At 43.9% G+C, this 15,283-nt stretch overlaps 1 protein-coding gene across 1 annotated transcript; it reads right to left on the bottom strand.

The window, feature by feature from the left end:
* Positions 1 to 5,101: 5,101 nt before the first annotated feature.
* Positions 5,102 to 14,972, bottom strand: arpc1b (actin related protein 2/3 complex, subunit 1B). The gene is made up of 10 exons (XM_080722287.1): positions 14,825 to 14,972; positions 13,958 to 14,111; positions 11,481 to 11,585; positions 10,676 to 10,898; positions 9,879 to 9,986; positions 8,575 to 8,820; positions 8,366 to 8,441; positions 7,929 to 8,128; positions 7,365 to 7,455; positions 5,102 to 5,737 (listed from the first exon to the last, which is right to left on the bottom strand). The coding sequence occupies exons 2-10, from the start codon at positions 14,019 to 14,021 to the stop codon at positions 5,699 to 5,701; spliced, it is 1,152 nt and encodes a 383-aa protein (XP_080578413.1). The 5' UTR covers positions 14,022 to 14,111; positions 14,825 to 14,972; the 3' UTR covers positions 5,102 to 5,698.
* Between the last annotated feature and the right edge of the window lie 311 nt (positions 14,973 to 15,283).

The raw sequence follows: 15,283 nt of genomic DNA, 5'->3' as shown, positions 1-15,283 counted from the left end.
ACTGTAGACTCGGTGACAAGCTTTCGAATACAAAAAACCCCATTGAAATAGACATATCCGTTGCCACGCTGTATCCCTGCTTATCCGCCAGTGTTTACATGAAAAAACATTGAAAAAAGCCAACTGTGCGCTATGGTAACAAGTGGACACGTTCGCGCACAAAACGCACGATATGTGCGGGGATCATAATCCAGGCGTGTAGAGACTGGATCAAAGTTTCCAAACGCAAAAATCCGATTGAAAAACGAGTGTTCCATCGCCGAGTAGCTTTCTCTTTTGTTACACTGTAAACCAACAGAGGCGGGACTATGGCCCAGGCTCAGACCGGATACGGAAAGCTAGATCCGGTCCAGACCGGAAATGACCGGATACAGTTAGGGGGGCGGGCCTAAAGAGCCAGAATCAGCGAAAATTTGCGATAATACTTTTAATCCTTTCATAATGATTAAAGCTAATTAAACTTCCGGGTTCGACGGGCATGGCACCGCGGTACAGCGGGAAATCTACGGTTTCTACGGGCATCGCCCAGAATGAGTTAAGACAAAGCGAATTTAGCATGTTTCCATTTGCGGGTGTCATTCGAATTAGCGATGTCGCAAGAGTTGATCGGGCTGATTTTTTTCAGACCGAACCTGAGCACTGCACGGTCTGCACCGTCTGCACGTCTGATTGCTGTCACTCGGTCGCTGTCTAGTAGTGGGAAGAAGGGATTATCAGTCGTCATCATCATCATGGCCCCAAATAACTTTTAAATATATTACAATTGGCGACGAGTCTCTTACGAAATTGGCAAGAGTTCCTCTCAATACATAAAGCTACTGATTCACCGGGAAAACCACAGTCACGTCGCTGCACAGTGGAAGTTTCAGAGTCCTCTGGAAGGTCAGGTGGCCGATCTGGAAGCTCACAACGTGGCGCGGAGACGTGGATGCGAGCTGCTGTGCCTGTGAGCTTGTAGATTGGGCACTTCAGGCACGCAACACCGTGGGATGAGGAAGGGTTCGCTCGCCACCGATGGCTTGGGGTGAAAACGGGAGGAATTTACACATGGTCCGTGTCACTCCGTGTGTAACAAACAACAGCTTTGTTTTGTGGGCTAACGCTATCGGGCTGTTAAGTATGACATCATTTTGTAGGCAGAGGAGAATTTCTGCCCCCACTTTCCGTGAATCTTTTTACTATTTACACATTTTTCTTCTCTTTGTTGTTGAAAGGAAAGTGTTAGAATTATACTTTAGTCGTTATTTTTTAGTCGTTGTTTTTTGAAATAGCGAGGGACAGAAAATGCTCTGGGGGCAGATTCTCCTCTGCCTACAAAATGATGTCACGGCTTAAAAGCCCCATACCATGGACAAAGCGGCAGGGGAAATGGACCTAGAACGTCATACTTTATTCGAATGTATTGTCTGACCCGTTTCCATTCACTTTTGCGCATTTAGTTTATTCGATTAAGCCTCAAAATCCTCCTCCTCCAAGCGGATAATCTTTTTTGCGGATAATGAAAGTTTATTCGCATTTTGAAGTGTTTCCATAAAAACATTTTGCAACTAAGCTGTTAATGCGCAAAAAGTGGCTTTATGGAAACGCCACTAAATGTCTTCTTTCTTTTGCCGTTTTTGAAATGATGACTCCGTTATATTCAAAAACATTAACCATCCAACTAAGTTCCAACTCTCCCCCTGCACAAGCACAACAACCCCACATTAATAATGTGGAAAACATGTTCTAACAATGTCCCATGGCATCCCTACAGTACAGGAATATAGCTTAGAACACACACTGAAGTGCTACTGTAGAGCGTAGAAGATCAACCCAGATTTGCTAAATAGACGTTAAAAAATAGATGTTAAACTGTGTTATTATTAGATTCACACATCTCCCACACATTACAATCCTGTGGCTGATTTATCCATCTGTTACTGTGGAGTGCCCATGTGGAACCAAATGAATGACAGACCGGCTGACTGACTGACTGACTGACAGACTGGCTCTCAAGAGTCCAACGACACAGTAAGACAATTCAACCGTAGCCTTCTAAATCAGTGGTTCTCAAAAACGTTTTGTGACAAGGAGTTAGAGTTTTCTGAAAAACATGTTACTATATATATATATATATGGGGTTGGAGAGATAGACAGATGGGACTCCCCAAAATAATTTGGGGACCCCCCCTGGGGATCCAGACCCACAGGTTGAGAACCACTGCTGTGCTGTAATATACATGCATGCATGTAGCCTATATCACAGTATGGATAGAGTGATGTTGGCTTATAACGCTGACATTTAAATAGGCCCGTTACCATGGCCACCATCATTAACATCATCATCATCATCATCAGTACCACCACAGTCATCCATCCTCCCCGTTGTATCATCACTAAACTAAACAGAGCAACAACAACAACAAAACCACAAACTGAAAACAGCCATGACAATAAAAACCCACCTACCTTACAAGATTCATTTAAAGCGGATTATAACGAATATGCAACAGTTGACAGTCAGCTATAGAGATCGAAGCCACCCCCCTCTCTCTCTCTCTCTGTCTCTCTCTCCGAAGCGTGGTGGATGGATGGAATGTTCGCTTCACGCTTTCTTCGGCAAGAGCACGAAAACCACCACCACTGCCACCGCCACTACCTCCTCCTCCACCACCACCACCACTACCACTACTACCAACGCGACAAACAGGCTGAGCGACGGCGACACGCTGGGGGGAAGACGGACACACAGACAGACAGCATCGCCGTTGCATCAACAACAGCAGCGGGGTATGGGAATGGGACCTGCTCGTCTCATCACCATCATCATCATCATCATCATCATCATCATCATCAATGGAGCAGCAGCAGTGACTAGTCTGTGCCAGGCGAGTCTGAGCGACGGTCGGACGCACGGACACGCACGCATCACGGACACACACGAGCCAGCTGCTGAACTACACTCTCCTCTCTCTCTCTCTCTCTCGCACCACTCAGGGTTGCCACGTCCGCTTGTTATTTATAGGCGACTTCTAGGCTCTTTCCCCCCATGTTTCTCTAACTTTTACATTTCAAGGTCTTCCCTCGACTCTGACAGTGTAATGGGTCCATTTGGTTCAATTTTTATACTTTTAGAGACAGTTAACAGACTTGTATCAATTTAGACCCCCAGATTGGAACCCACAACGTTTCTGGAATATATTTGAGAACCGCTAGCTGGCTTAATACGATGCTGTAGTAAAGTGGGGTCCGGGCGGGGACCCTATAGGCGGCAGGCGGTGACAGTTATAGGAACCAAATGGACCCTTATGGGGTAGGCCTATGTAGGGCTAACTTGCCGTTTTTTTGGGAGAGCGCTTGTTTATTTGCTTCTTTTTGGCCCATAGGTCTGTGTTGTTTAAACAGTGGTTCTCAAACATTTTCATGTCAAGGCATTTCATGTCGACCTTTGAAAAATAATGTTTTTTCTCCTCAATCGTCTTATTTTTATTATTAAAAAAATATATAATCAAATAGCCGATGCATAATAGGTTTAACTTTAACATAAAGTGTGTCATGCGAGAGTAAACCTACTAGTAGTTGCTTCTTTTGAGCTTGTTTTCATAAATCTGGCAACACTGCCTCCACTCCGGATGGGATGTGTGGGCGTTGTAGAGGCTCTCTTCGTCGTATGGCGGTGTCGCTCGCCGAAAATAGTCTCTTCTATGAGCTCACGACGTTGTTTTTAGGAGCTTGTATGTCTGCAAATATGCAAAAATATACAAAAGAGCTATTGCTTACGCTGGGAGGAATATGTTATTTGAATTGAAAGACTACACGATGTTTTCTTTAAAAAAGAACCCACAAAAACGCTGATATTCTATTTTTAGGTGTTGTTGAATTCGGTTCTACCGCCAGGTGGTGGTGGAGTCATGTAGATTTGGGAGGCTGGCTGATGTTGAGTGATTTACTACCATAAGGTTTAACTTTAACTTATACGTTTTATTTCTAATAACGCTGGACTAGGCCAGCTAAGGATAAAGCCCTTCAACATGAAAATGTTTCCCCCCCCCCCCCCCCATGTCCTTCGGTTTAACAAAAATGGCGAGTGGGGACCCCCCACCCTGAAAAGCACTTGAAATCGCAGGCATTACATTTAGTTTGACTCCGTTTCACAGATAAATGTTGTGAATAAACGGTTATTTTCACAATGTCTGCCTCAGTCTTACATAACATTTGACAAGTTGGCCCATTTGGTATTACTTTTTTTTCTTAAGTCATACAATTTTACTAGAAATGTGCAGATGCACATACTTTACGGTTTGTTTACCGGTGCATCCTGCAGCTGTTTTATAAATCTGTCATCCAGAGCATCCTGTCATTTGGTCTGATATGTGTATTTGGCAACATGCGATATCAGGACCAGGCTAAATTGCAGCGTATGATTAAGATGGCGAGTAGGATCATTGGATGCGATCAAACGTTTGCTGTAAGATTATTGGATGCGATCAAACGTCTGCTGTAGGATCATTGGATGCGATCAAACGTCTGCTGTAGGATCATTGATGCGATCAAACGTCTGCTGCACAGTCATGTGAAGACCTAATTGTGAGCATGGCCGAGCGCATCCTTAATGACCCTGCTCATCCTTTACACAGCAAATTCCAACGCAGTCGCCGGGGCAACGGAAGGATGCTGCAAAGGATGATTACAACCTCTAGGTTCAGGAATTCTTTTGTACCTTGTACAATTAGACTTTTAAATAAAAATGTCAGCAGATAGATACTTGTAGCCTGTAGGAACTTGTTTTAAACACTTTTAAGTACAGAAGATTGGATAGTTTTGTATTTATTGTTGGATGTTATGTGCTGTGATGTTGTGTTTTTTGTACTTGCACCTTGGGACCAAATGAATTTCCATAAGGGATAATAAAGTTTACCTTGACCTTGCGTGAGAAAACAATTTTGGACATTGCTCATCTTATAGGGACCCCAAAAATAATTTGGGGTCCACTGAAATAGAATGTCTGAGCAGGCAAACTCTTGATATTTCTACTTAAATCCACAGTCAGTCTCTTGCTCATCTGCAGAGATCAAATGTTGAACACACCAACAGCACACATTTTGAACCAACGGAGTCACGGTGATGCTTGTAACAAGAAATATTTTATTCATTAAATGCGTATTTATGACCAGCATAAGCATTTAACAGGTACTGCAGCCTTTTGTCTAGATTAATAGAAAATACCTGCTTTCAGCATTTAGCCCAGAATAACAAAGCTCTCTCTGATTGTGATTATACTACTAGGCCTAACTGGTTAATTAAGTACCATATACAGACATAGGCTACTGTAGAATGTGTCATCCTCCTCCATAACTTTCAATGTTGGCTTGAGCTTGTTAGTTCATCTCAGAACAGTGAACAGAATGGAAATAAATGGACCCGTAAGGGTTGAATGGTTATCAGGAATGGTTCTCAGGAAGGATTTGTGCTCGACACAGATTCAGTTTTCTTTAGAGGATATCAAATACATTTTGACACAAGTCTGAAAAACTATTCCTGGTTAAAAAAAGATATATAGAAAATACTGCTCAAAAGCTTTAACTGATTTATAAAGAGAGGGGGAGAGAGAGCGGGAAAGACACAGATAAACTGAGAAAGAAAGAGAGAGAGACAGAAAGGTTGCCTTTTCTTCATATATCCAGAAGTCGAGTAAATGCAGAAGTCGTCACACATTCGTTCAGACGATCTTCAAGTCCTTCATGGCAGACTCCAGAGTCTAGGAAATAAGAGAAGAATATACTCAATATGCTGCACATGCCCCATCCTATTCCAAGTCACACACAGATCACTGTAATTTACATCACATGTTATGTAGACACTAGACAGATGCCAGGTTCATTTGTAGACCTGGCATCCTATATTGTGTATAGTTTGTGTACAATTATTATCATTATTTTTTAAATATATATTATAGTATAGATTGACGATGTTTTCCTTGCCTACTGCAAATCACTTATTAATAGAGCCTGCTAAATTGTAAATCAGACAGAAAAGGAAATCACCCATCAAATAAATAAGCCCAACATAATGTGTGTGTGTCTTTGCAAGCATCCCGAATACACCTTTATATTGTTTTTTGTTGACACCAGTCACAAGGTCCTGATTCTAGAAGTAGGCTGTGTCTTTGTACATGGACCAGGCTTTCCAAAATAAACATTCAAAAGTACCAACCGTTACTAAGAATCATAACCTTTGGGTACAGACTCTGCATACTCATATCTTTGGAAGCCTGGGCCATGTGTACTCACTTGCCACGAGTGGCAATAACAAAGAGCAAAGCTAAACGCCTTGCTAAATATTGCTCAGTTTCAGCTGTCATTAGGCAGTTTGGCCGTGTGGAGAAGAATGTGCTATATGAACGGTTATATTTTGTTTGTCCCTGTACATTATTATTCATTTGTGGATTCAAATAAATAATTAAAATGTGTGTATGTTTTGCGAGACAATCAGAGATCTGTCTACCAACAATTCTGGTGACATCAAAATCCTGTGATGGGACAATAACGTTGATTCTGAGATATACCGGTAGGCTATATCACATCACCGACCCAATATGAAGGGACCACTGTGAAGATGTTGGATTGGTTCTGAAAAGTTTATTTATTTTTTTTATCTCTGTTTCCACATAGTTTTTAATTTAGCAACAAAAGCCGGGAGATTGTCCTCATATCAGTATCTAGCTGAGTGAGGCAGGGAAGAGGCTGTTGGAGAGCCTGGTCTGGATGTGATAGAAAGAAACAAGATGGGTCTTTAGCCCAGTGTTTCTCACAGGGGCCTTTTCCACCGGCAAAGAACCGGTTCCGGTTCTCTCTCCCGCCTATGGGATGAACCAGAGGTGTGCTTTTCCACCGAGAACCGGAATTGGTTCCGAACCGTAAAAGTTGGTTCGGAACCGGAACCACAAAATCCATGGTTTTTCCAGTGAACCACCATCTGAACTGGGGGACAATGGCTCTGGTTCAATCTGGTGGAAACGCAAACTGGTTCGCAAGAATTAACCAACGTTCCAAGAAAGTTGAACCGGCACTGGTTCTGGAACCAAGGTTCTTTTGGTGGAAAATGCCCCAAAGTGGATTCCAGGGACTCTGTGGGTTCCTTTAGGGGTCTTTATTGACCTATACAAGTCTGTAACTCTGACAGTGTACAAATGGAACCAAATGGACCCGTTCCATTTGTACAATGTCAGAGTTAAGGGGAGACCTTGAAATGTAAAAGTTTGAGAACCACTGCTTTAGCCATCCAACATGCTCTGTTGAGACACCTGTTCACTGTGTGTGTGTGTGTGTGTGTGTGTGTGTGTGTGTGTGTGTGTGTGTGTGTGTGTGTGTGTGTGTGTGTTTTACCTTGACATCCCAGATGGTCATGCCTCCGTCCATGCCAGTGGTACAGAACTTGCTACACTGGCTCCGTCCTCCATCCAGCACAGTGATTTGGCTGTAAAATGAACACAGGTTGTCTATTGGCTGCTGTAACATGAACACAGGTTGTCTATTGGCTGCTGTAAAATGAACATAGGTCGTCTATTGGCTGTAACATGAACAAAGGTTGTCTATAGTTTCTTGCGATTTTAGCCATTTTGATTTCAGTGGGTGGGGTCATGCGTACAAGTGGCTAAATAAATGTATTTTTAGACACAATAAGCCGCCGATTTCTTTATTACAGTAACATTACTAGGCCCCATAAGTCACATCTGCCAATGAAAGATTGCACCGCATATTGGGAATGGGCTTATTGTGTCTAAAAATGCATATTTAGCCACTTGTATGCTAAACCCATCAAAATAGCTAAATTGCTAAAAGGATATAAACCAGTAAATTATTTTATTTTCTCCAATTGTAATCTAAAATACGAACCCTTGCTGTACACCACTGCTCGCAAAGTATAGTAATAAAGTGAAGTACACACACCTGATGCTGTTCTTGTGCAGGGTGTCCAGGACCTTCTCCTGACCCTCAGAGGAAGAGGCTTTGCGGTCCAGGTTCTGGAAGCGCATCCTGGCGCTGACGTCTTTCTGCGCCGCCTGCTTGGGCACCTCCATCTTCCCGCCGAACGTCAGGCTGCGCTTGGCGCCGTCGTACACAAACAGCACCGGGTAGCAGTCGTGACCCTGGACGGACGGACAGACGAATGACAATGAAATAACATTCAACATCCAAGTCAAATATGCACGTGTAACACCAAGGAATTCAAGCACACGCACGCTACAGAGTAAAAGAGAAATACAGAAACGAAGAGATGCAAAATTCATCTTAATTGACTAAACAGCCATGTAATTGCCTTGTCTAGTGTATTCAGAATGAATGTAGTGCTCGACATTTGCGTGTGTGTTTGTGTGTGTACTCACAGCGGCCACAATGCTGTTCTCAGTAATGAAGGTGACACACAGCAGAGGGAGGGTCTCTGAAATCAGACTGGTAATCCTGTTGAGTTGCACAACAGAAAGTGTTAAATGTAACCATTTGTAACTCAGAGAGCGTACTGTACACTCCCTTGAGTAGAATTAACATTTCATAAAGCGTGCAGAAGGAAAAATAAAATGGTTCTCTGCCTTACGTGTCTGTCTTGCCTCCCTCGGCCACGGCCACGGTGGAGTCGTGGGAGGTCCAGGCCAGCCGGTTGCCCGTGTTGGAGAAGCACACACTGTGCACCCAGCCGCCGCTTCCCGCCGTGCACTGGCTGGCGGCCCCCACCGAGCTGGGAGCGCCCGACTCGAACAGCATCTCCCCGAAGGGCATCTTGCTGCCCCAGGGTGTAGGGCCGGGCTTCTCCTCCACCTCCTTGATGTAGGCTGAGAACACCCTGCAGGACAGAGGGATGGATAGATGGATCAGGGCTTCTCAAAGTGGGTGCCGTGGCACCCTGGCCTGGGGTGCTGTGATGCAAGTGCAGGGGTGCCGCAGAATACTTAAGGGGAACACACACCGAACGCGGAGGCGGCGCGTCAAAACATACGGCCCCATTATTTTCAATGAACTAACTCACACCAGCAGTGTCAGCCGCGCGCAGCCGCGGGTCTGCCACCTCGCCTGCCGCGCCGATACGCCTTTTGTTTTTCTATTTTTCCAGCGTTGCCCATGGTTCTCCCCACCGAGGGAAATGGATGTGCTGTGTGGCAGCACGCTGCATCCAGTTGGGGTTACCGTGCGGCACTTCATGTGCGTCGATAACGCGACGCTGCGCAGCCGCCCGTGTCCAGTGTGTGCTCCCCTTTAGATTTGGAATTGATCAATATCACTTACGTTTAACCCCTTAGACCCTCTATACTGAGTAAAACAGACCTAAGTTGCACTTTACTTTTTCAATATCTACAATAAATCTATTCACGAAAAATAGCCGATCTACAATCTTACAACGCGCTGTAAGCTTGTAGATCTCCTATTTTTGGCTTATGTTCCCCCCAGAATAGGGATGATGCGGTTCAATTGGTTAAACGGCAAGTACATAGTTATTTTCAACCTGTCCTACAATGGAAACTGAAATTCTCCCTATGTTTCTTTATCTGTGGTGCTACAAGTGTTCTAATGTCAAGGACCCCTCGATTTATATGTAACTGGAGAGAAGTGTCATTGGTCATCATCACTAGCCCGGAAACCAGACAAATCTGCCACAGCCAACAAAAAGAAAATGCCCTGGGCAGATTGGTCTGGCACTACTCCTCATTTTGAATTACATTTCTCTCATCCCAGAGCTGTGAGTGACCAATCACTCAGAGCCCACTATTCAAAACTGGGACCGTTTTTCTGCGACGTTTGAATCTAATTGTATCCGCCCCTTGGAAATTAATCTTCCACACTGAAGCTCCAGACCAATATCTACACACACACACTGTGTGTGTCTGTCTCTGGGTTGGTACACACCTGCATTTGAAGTCACAGGAGCCGGCGGCCAGCAGGACGTTGTTGGGATGCCAGTCCAGACTGAGGATGGTGGAACGAATGGGCTTCTTGATGTGCTTGCAGACCCACCTGGAGGTCAACGACACAACAGCGTGCACAAGTCTGATGAAGATGTGCATTTCTCACCAAGTGGAGGTCAGCACCCCAAGAGTGGCCACCACATGGTCAGACATGATACACAATACAACTCCACACTTTTCATACTGAATATCATGTTTTTATATTGGGTACATTATATTGGCTTCTCCTGACTCCATGGTAATTAACCCAGAATGCTGTAGTTCCTGGTGCCAACCCAGTTAGAAGCATCTGTGCAAAATATCGAGTTTCTAATAACACACACACGTTAGATGCGGACACAGCCAAACTGAAAATTAATGAACGTTGCAGATCTGCATAACCTGAGTGGTTAGGATGCATACCAGACAGGCTCTAATGCCATTGACAATCAGTGCCATGTTGATACTTGCCAACCAAACCACTTTGTCACTCCCCTGCTCTCTCTCTCTCTCTCTCTCTCTCTATGGACTCTCCATAACTGAGTTAGGGTCCATTTGGTTCCATTTGTACACTTTCAGACTTTTAGACCTGTAAGGGTCCATTATTTGGAACATCCGCAAGCTAAGCTTGTAGAGCTGCCATTTTCACTACTTTTGTGAGGCACTGTCATTTTGCCAAAGTATATAATATAGGGCATTCATTCATGAAAGAAAATACAAGGTTCTGTGCTGGACAGGGAGAACATGAGCAGCCCTCACCAGTCATTCTCCTGTTCAAAGTAGCAGATGGAGATGAGACGAGAGCCGCTCCCGACAGCAAACTTGTTCTCCCGCGGGGACCACTTCACACAGCGGGCGGCGCGGTTGATCCTGAGGATGACCAGGGTGGGCTTCCAGGCGCCGTCCTTCAGGGACCACACGTAGGCGTTACGGTCCGCCCCGCACGTCACGATGCGGTTACTCTCCGCAGCCCAGTCGATACCTGTGACCAGCAGAACAGACAGGAGTTATAGGAAATGACTACGTCTGTAATGTATGTGCGTTTCTTTTTTACAGTGTCTGCATAAATGATGCAGCGATTAGTCTGCAGCATGCATGTTAGCAGTCTTGGTGTGATGATCTTTTAAAACAGTGCTGTAAGTGATAGGTTTATTTTCAAATAGCAATCATTGCCATTGACCCATGTCCGATAACATCCAGTTCTCTAATAAACAGAAAATACATTTCCAGGTCAGGATAAATAATAAGTGAAATTGGAAGTTATGGAACAAAAGATTTAGCAGACCAAGTTGGAACTAAAAAACTACAAATGCGTAGCCGATAAATGGGTTTGTTCTCTCGATTGGAAGAAACCAATATCCCATCTAACATCTAGATGGTGAGACCCCCGTTACTGAGCAATCTATAGCAATGATTAATATCAGAACATAAGAGTTAACATTTGAACCAAAAAACCCTGTGTGATCATGTTTTAAGTAACCAAACATGATTGATCACACAGCACCTTTTAAAAAAAAGGTGGTGATTGTATTGACCAAACTGTTCAAACTAAAAGGTTGTTCACCTGTCACCTGTCCACTGTGTCCCTTCAATTCATGGATCTTGTTCCACTTTGCTCCGTCCTTCTTGTAGATGTGGACATCATGGTCGTTAGGGCACAGGGCAATCTCTGGAACATACAAACAACATTATCATTGTAATATAAAAGGGTAAATGATTATGATCATTCAATTAATTGTTACTCATTCAAACACGCAGCATACTGACATTTAGTGATCCTAAATCTGTTGTTTTATTGAGTGGCTTCTTCAACATTTAAACTTACGTAACATGAAAGAAAAAGAAATAAACAAACTAAAAGCTCACAAAGCACTGCATAATGGGATGCCTTGGGAGATTGAGTGGCTAATTTTGCTATTCTAGACAAAAAATAAAACCTTTTTTTTCTTTGTTGGTTTGGGGGAGATTTCATGATTGCCGCTTTGGTACACCTTTCACCAGCTACTGACGAATACTTCGGCTCAGTCGGGTGGAAACTTCATTTGTGAATGTCCAAAACTTGTACTTTTCAGGATTCCATTTTAAAGAAATTGCTAAAGTAGCAGATCTACAAGCTCCGACAGAGCTTGTGGATCTGCTACTCTTGATGCTTTTGTGTGACGCTGTAGTGTCATCAAGTAAGGTGTTAGTTAATTTACGAAAATACCCCAAAAGTCAGAATATGGATATAAGAGGTTTCTGCCCGACAGCAACAATATCCTGTATATTCAGACAATTCATCACTGCTGGGGGCAAAGTCCAGTGGGAAAACTAATGGGACATGACATGCCAGGGTGATTTGTAGAGGGGAACCAGAGAAAAATAGAGGAACACACACGCGTTTGTATTACTAGTAAGACATTTACATTTTAGGATCCCAATTTTATAACTGCCATTTCTACTTTCTTTTTCTAACCACAACATCTCAGTTGTTCTTATAGTTGCATGCTGTTGTTGTACTTATAGTTGCATGCGACAACAGAACACGACTAAACTAAGTATGTATCAGGAGGATAACCACTCAACCTAAACTCTAACGGCTAGCCTAATCCTAATCGGAGTCTCAATTGTATGTCCAACTCTAAAAAACAATTTTAACCTTTAAAAGTCTTATTCTCAAATTCTACCATTCTTAGTGCATTTTGCCCTCACAAGTATACTAATACACATATGCTGAAGTGGTTAATGTGTGAGAGAAGTGCAACCTTGCTTCCCATAATGCTGTAGTGTAGGAGACCCTCCTGCACATGCTTTTAGTCAGCAGATGAGTCAGAGGCTCAATGTCTCTGTGTGTGTGTGTGTGGGTGTTTTTTTTAAATGTGTGCTTTTCTGTTGAGGCCACAAGTGCGTATAAAGGCCTCAAATGACTGTGTGTGTGTGTGTGTGTGTGTGTGTGTGTGTGTGTGTGTGTGTGTGTGTGTGTGTGTGTGTGTGTGTGTGTGCGTGTGCAACAGTTCCTGCTTAGTTACATCCTCTTTACCCAGAAACCAAGACTCTAGATGAACAACGGCCAAATATGGCCTTGGCTTGGCGTCCCGCTGCGGAGCCTCGCTCAGCACAAAGGCTTCTAAGAAAGACCCCGGATCCCCCGCCTCTCAGCAGCACAGGAAACAGGAAATACCTCCTACCACCTGGGAACCAATCAGAAGCCTCCCTTCTCTACCCTGCCTGTGTTTCAACAACACTTCCAGTGGTCAAAGTGGTTGTGTGTGACTGTGTGTGTGTATGCGTGTGTGCGCGCGTGCTTAGGGGATTGAAAAAAGATGATACTGCAGGAGGGGGTGGAGGGGGGGCAACAGTTAATTAAGCTATTAATTCAATTCAAATAAACAGCAAAATGGATCTACAATGCTCACAGACTTGTTTTCGCCATTTTTGTGAGACATTGTTGTACAACAGAGTATTAAACAGGCATGTAAGTGCTTGATCAGTCAGACTAATCAATTTAGTTGTTTATTAAAAAAAAGGTAACTAAATTTGTTTTGGTGTTGATTCGTTGATATACACATATGTATATACAAAAGAACTATGCCCCGAAAAATGCACTTCTTGATTAATTGATTGAAAAAGTAATCGATGGAATACTTGATAAGAAGATACTTGATGTTTGCAGCGTAACATTAGTCAGTTTAAGCTTGACGATTTTCAGGACGGCAACGCCAAGCGGAGTACGGCTGCTATGACGTAATCGCCGTAGCAGTCAAAATTGTTAAGCAAACTGCCGCCCCGTCGGTGACGGGGTCCCACCCCTTTTACTGAACGCTTTGGTTCCCATGGCGACGCATCTATACAGCAGACGTTTTAGGCGCAACATGGAAAGGGAGCTTCTGGCGTTGTAGAGACGGCTGCAGGTTGATCTATCGAGCTTTTAGACATTAGACATAAGAATTTTCCACCTGACGGAGAAGATAAACACTACACATTTCAAGTCATCACTTTGACACACAGCCAATGCCAGACAGACAGGATTGACCAATCACAGAGGGGAAAGTCAAGACTCACGGCTGCGGTCCTTGTTCCAGGCATGGCAGCTTATTGGTTCCAGCAGGAAACTGTAGTAGGCCATGGCCAATCAGATGTGAAGAGACGCAAGAGCAGGAAATGATGCTATCGAGCCAATGGGCAGAGCCGTTGTGTGATGTTCCTCTTATTGAATCTGGAAAAACAGAAGTTGCTTTACATCCTCATTAAAGTGAAGAGAGAGAAAGAAGAAGAAGAAAAGAAAAAGAAGCAGAACAACAACAGACTTGAGATAAAAGATTTGGGGTTGAAGCCAGCTTGGTTGGGGAACAAAGTAAAACAGACACACTTTTATCTGGACACACACACACACAGACAGACGTACTGTCTGGCCTGATAGGTGGTTAATCAAAGCCATACTGACACACGTCACACACCGAAAAGCTTACTAGGACCTCTTTTGAGTTGACCTTGTACCAGTGAACTGTACCGTCATGAAACTTTACCTTTTTTTATGCAAACTTCTAAGTCTTCAATCAATCAATCAAAACAAACCCTTAGGGCTTTTTGTGTTATCCCTTTAGCATCGTTGTATAACTCCCACTGTTCTTACCCCCCCCCCCCCCCCCCCCCCACACACACACACACACACACACACACATTCTGAAACAAAGCAGGTAGACAGACCATCAATGCTGCATCGCCTGTTGCACATTGCACAATATTTTATTATATGCACCTATTTTGAAAGCACGTATGATATAACTTATTATGCTTAAAAACTACGCGAGTGAGTGAGTGAATGGGTGGGTGGGTGGTAGACACACACACAAGACTACTCGCTGCTAACATGTGTGTCCCAACAAACACATACTCGGTGAAGTGTTAAAGATTTCCTCGGTTACTTACCCTGAGGGCTGGGCAGAGATGAATGCACTGAGGTGGACGGCTGAATAGTTTGTAATGGCAGAGAGACGAAGATGGATAGATGGATGGATGGAGTAGTTCGCGGACTCTGGCCAGTCAACGCGAACGCTAACGACAGAGTGAGGAGATATCCGTTCAGGAAGAGAAGTGAAGAGAGAGAACAGAGAAGTGAAGAAAGACATCCGTGTTGCCAGACTGTGCGAGAGAAATAAGCAACCCAGGTCTACGAAAAAAAAAACATAACCTCGCCCACCAGGCTTTCACTTTTCGGGGTTTGATCCGGTCGGGAGCGGAAACCACTTTACGTCATGTTGTAGTCCTAGACGGACTACACATTTCCCTGTAGGAGCAGAGACGTTGCTTTCTGGTGGCTGCGAGAGCGGCCCTGTGGGCGATGGGAAGAGAATGTACATTGTACAGACATACAGTAAGTAACAGTCC

This window comes from Nannobrachium achirus (assembly GCF_963921795.1).
Source record: "Nannobrachium achirus genome assembly, chromosome: 3".
In the NCBI taxonomy this organism is placed as follows: Eukaryota; Metazoa; Chordata; class Actinopteri; order Myctophiformes; family Myctophidae; genus Nannobrachium; species Nannobrachium achirus.
This window is presented reverse-complemented; position numbering and strand designations above follow the sequence as displayed.

Coding starts and splice junctions, on each gene's coding strand:
- arpc1b (XM_080722287.1), bottom strand. CDS start 14,021: ATGGCCTACTACAGTTTCCTGCTGGAACCAATAAGCTGCCATGCCTGG. Junction 8,442..8,574: donor GAGGGAGGCAAGACAGACAC/GTAAGGCAGAGA, acceptor GCAACTCAACAG/GATTACCAGTCTGATTTCAG. Junction 8,129..8,365: donor AGAACAGCATTGTGGCCGCT/GTGAGTACACAC, acceptor CCGTCCGTCCAG/GGTCACGACTGCTACCCGGT.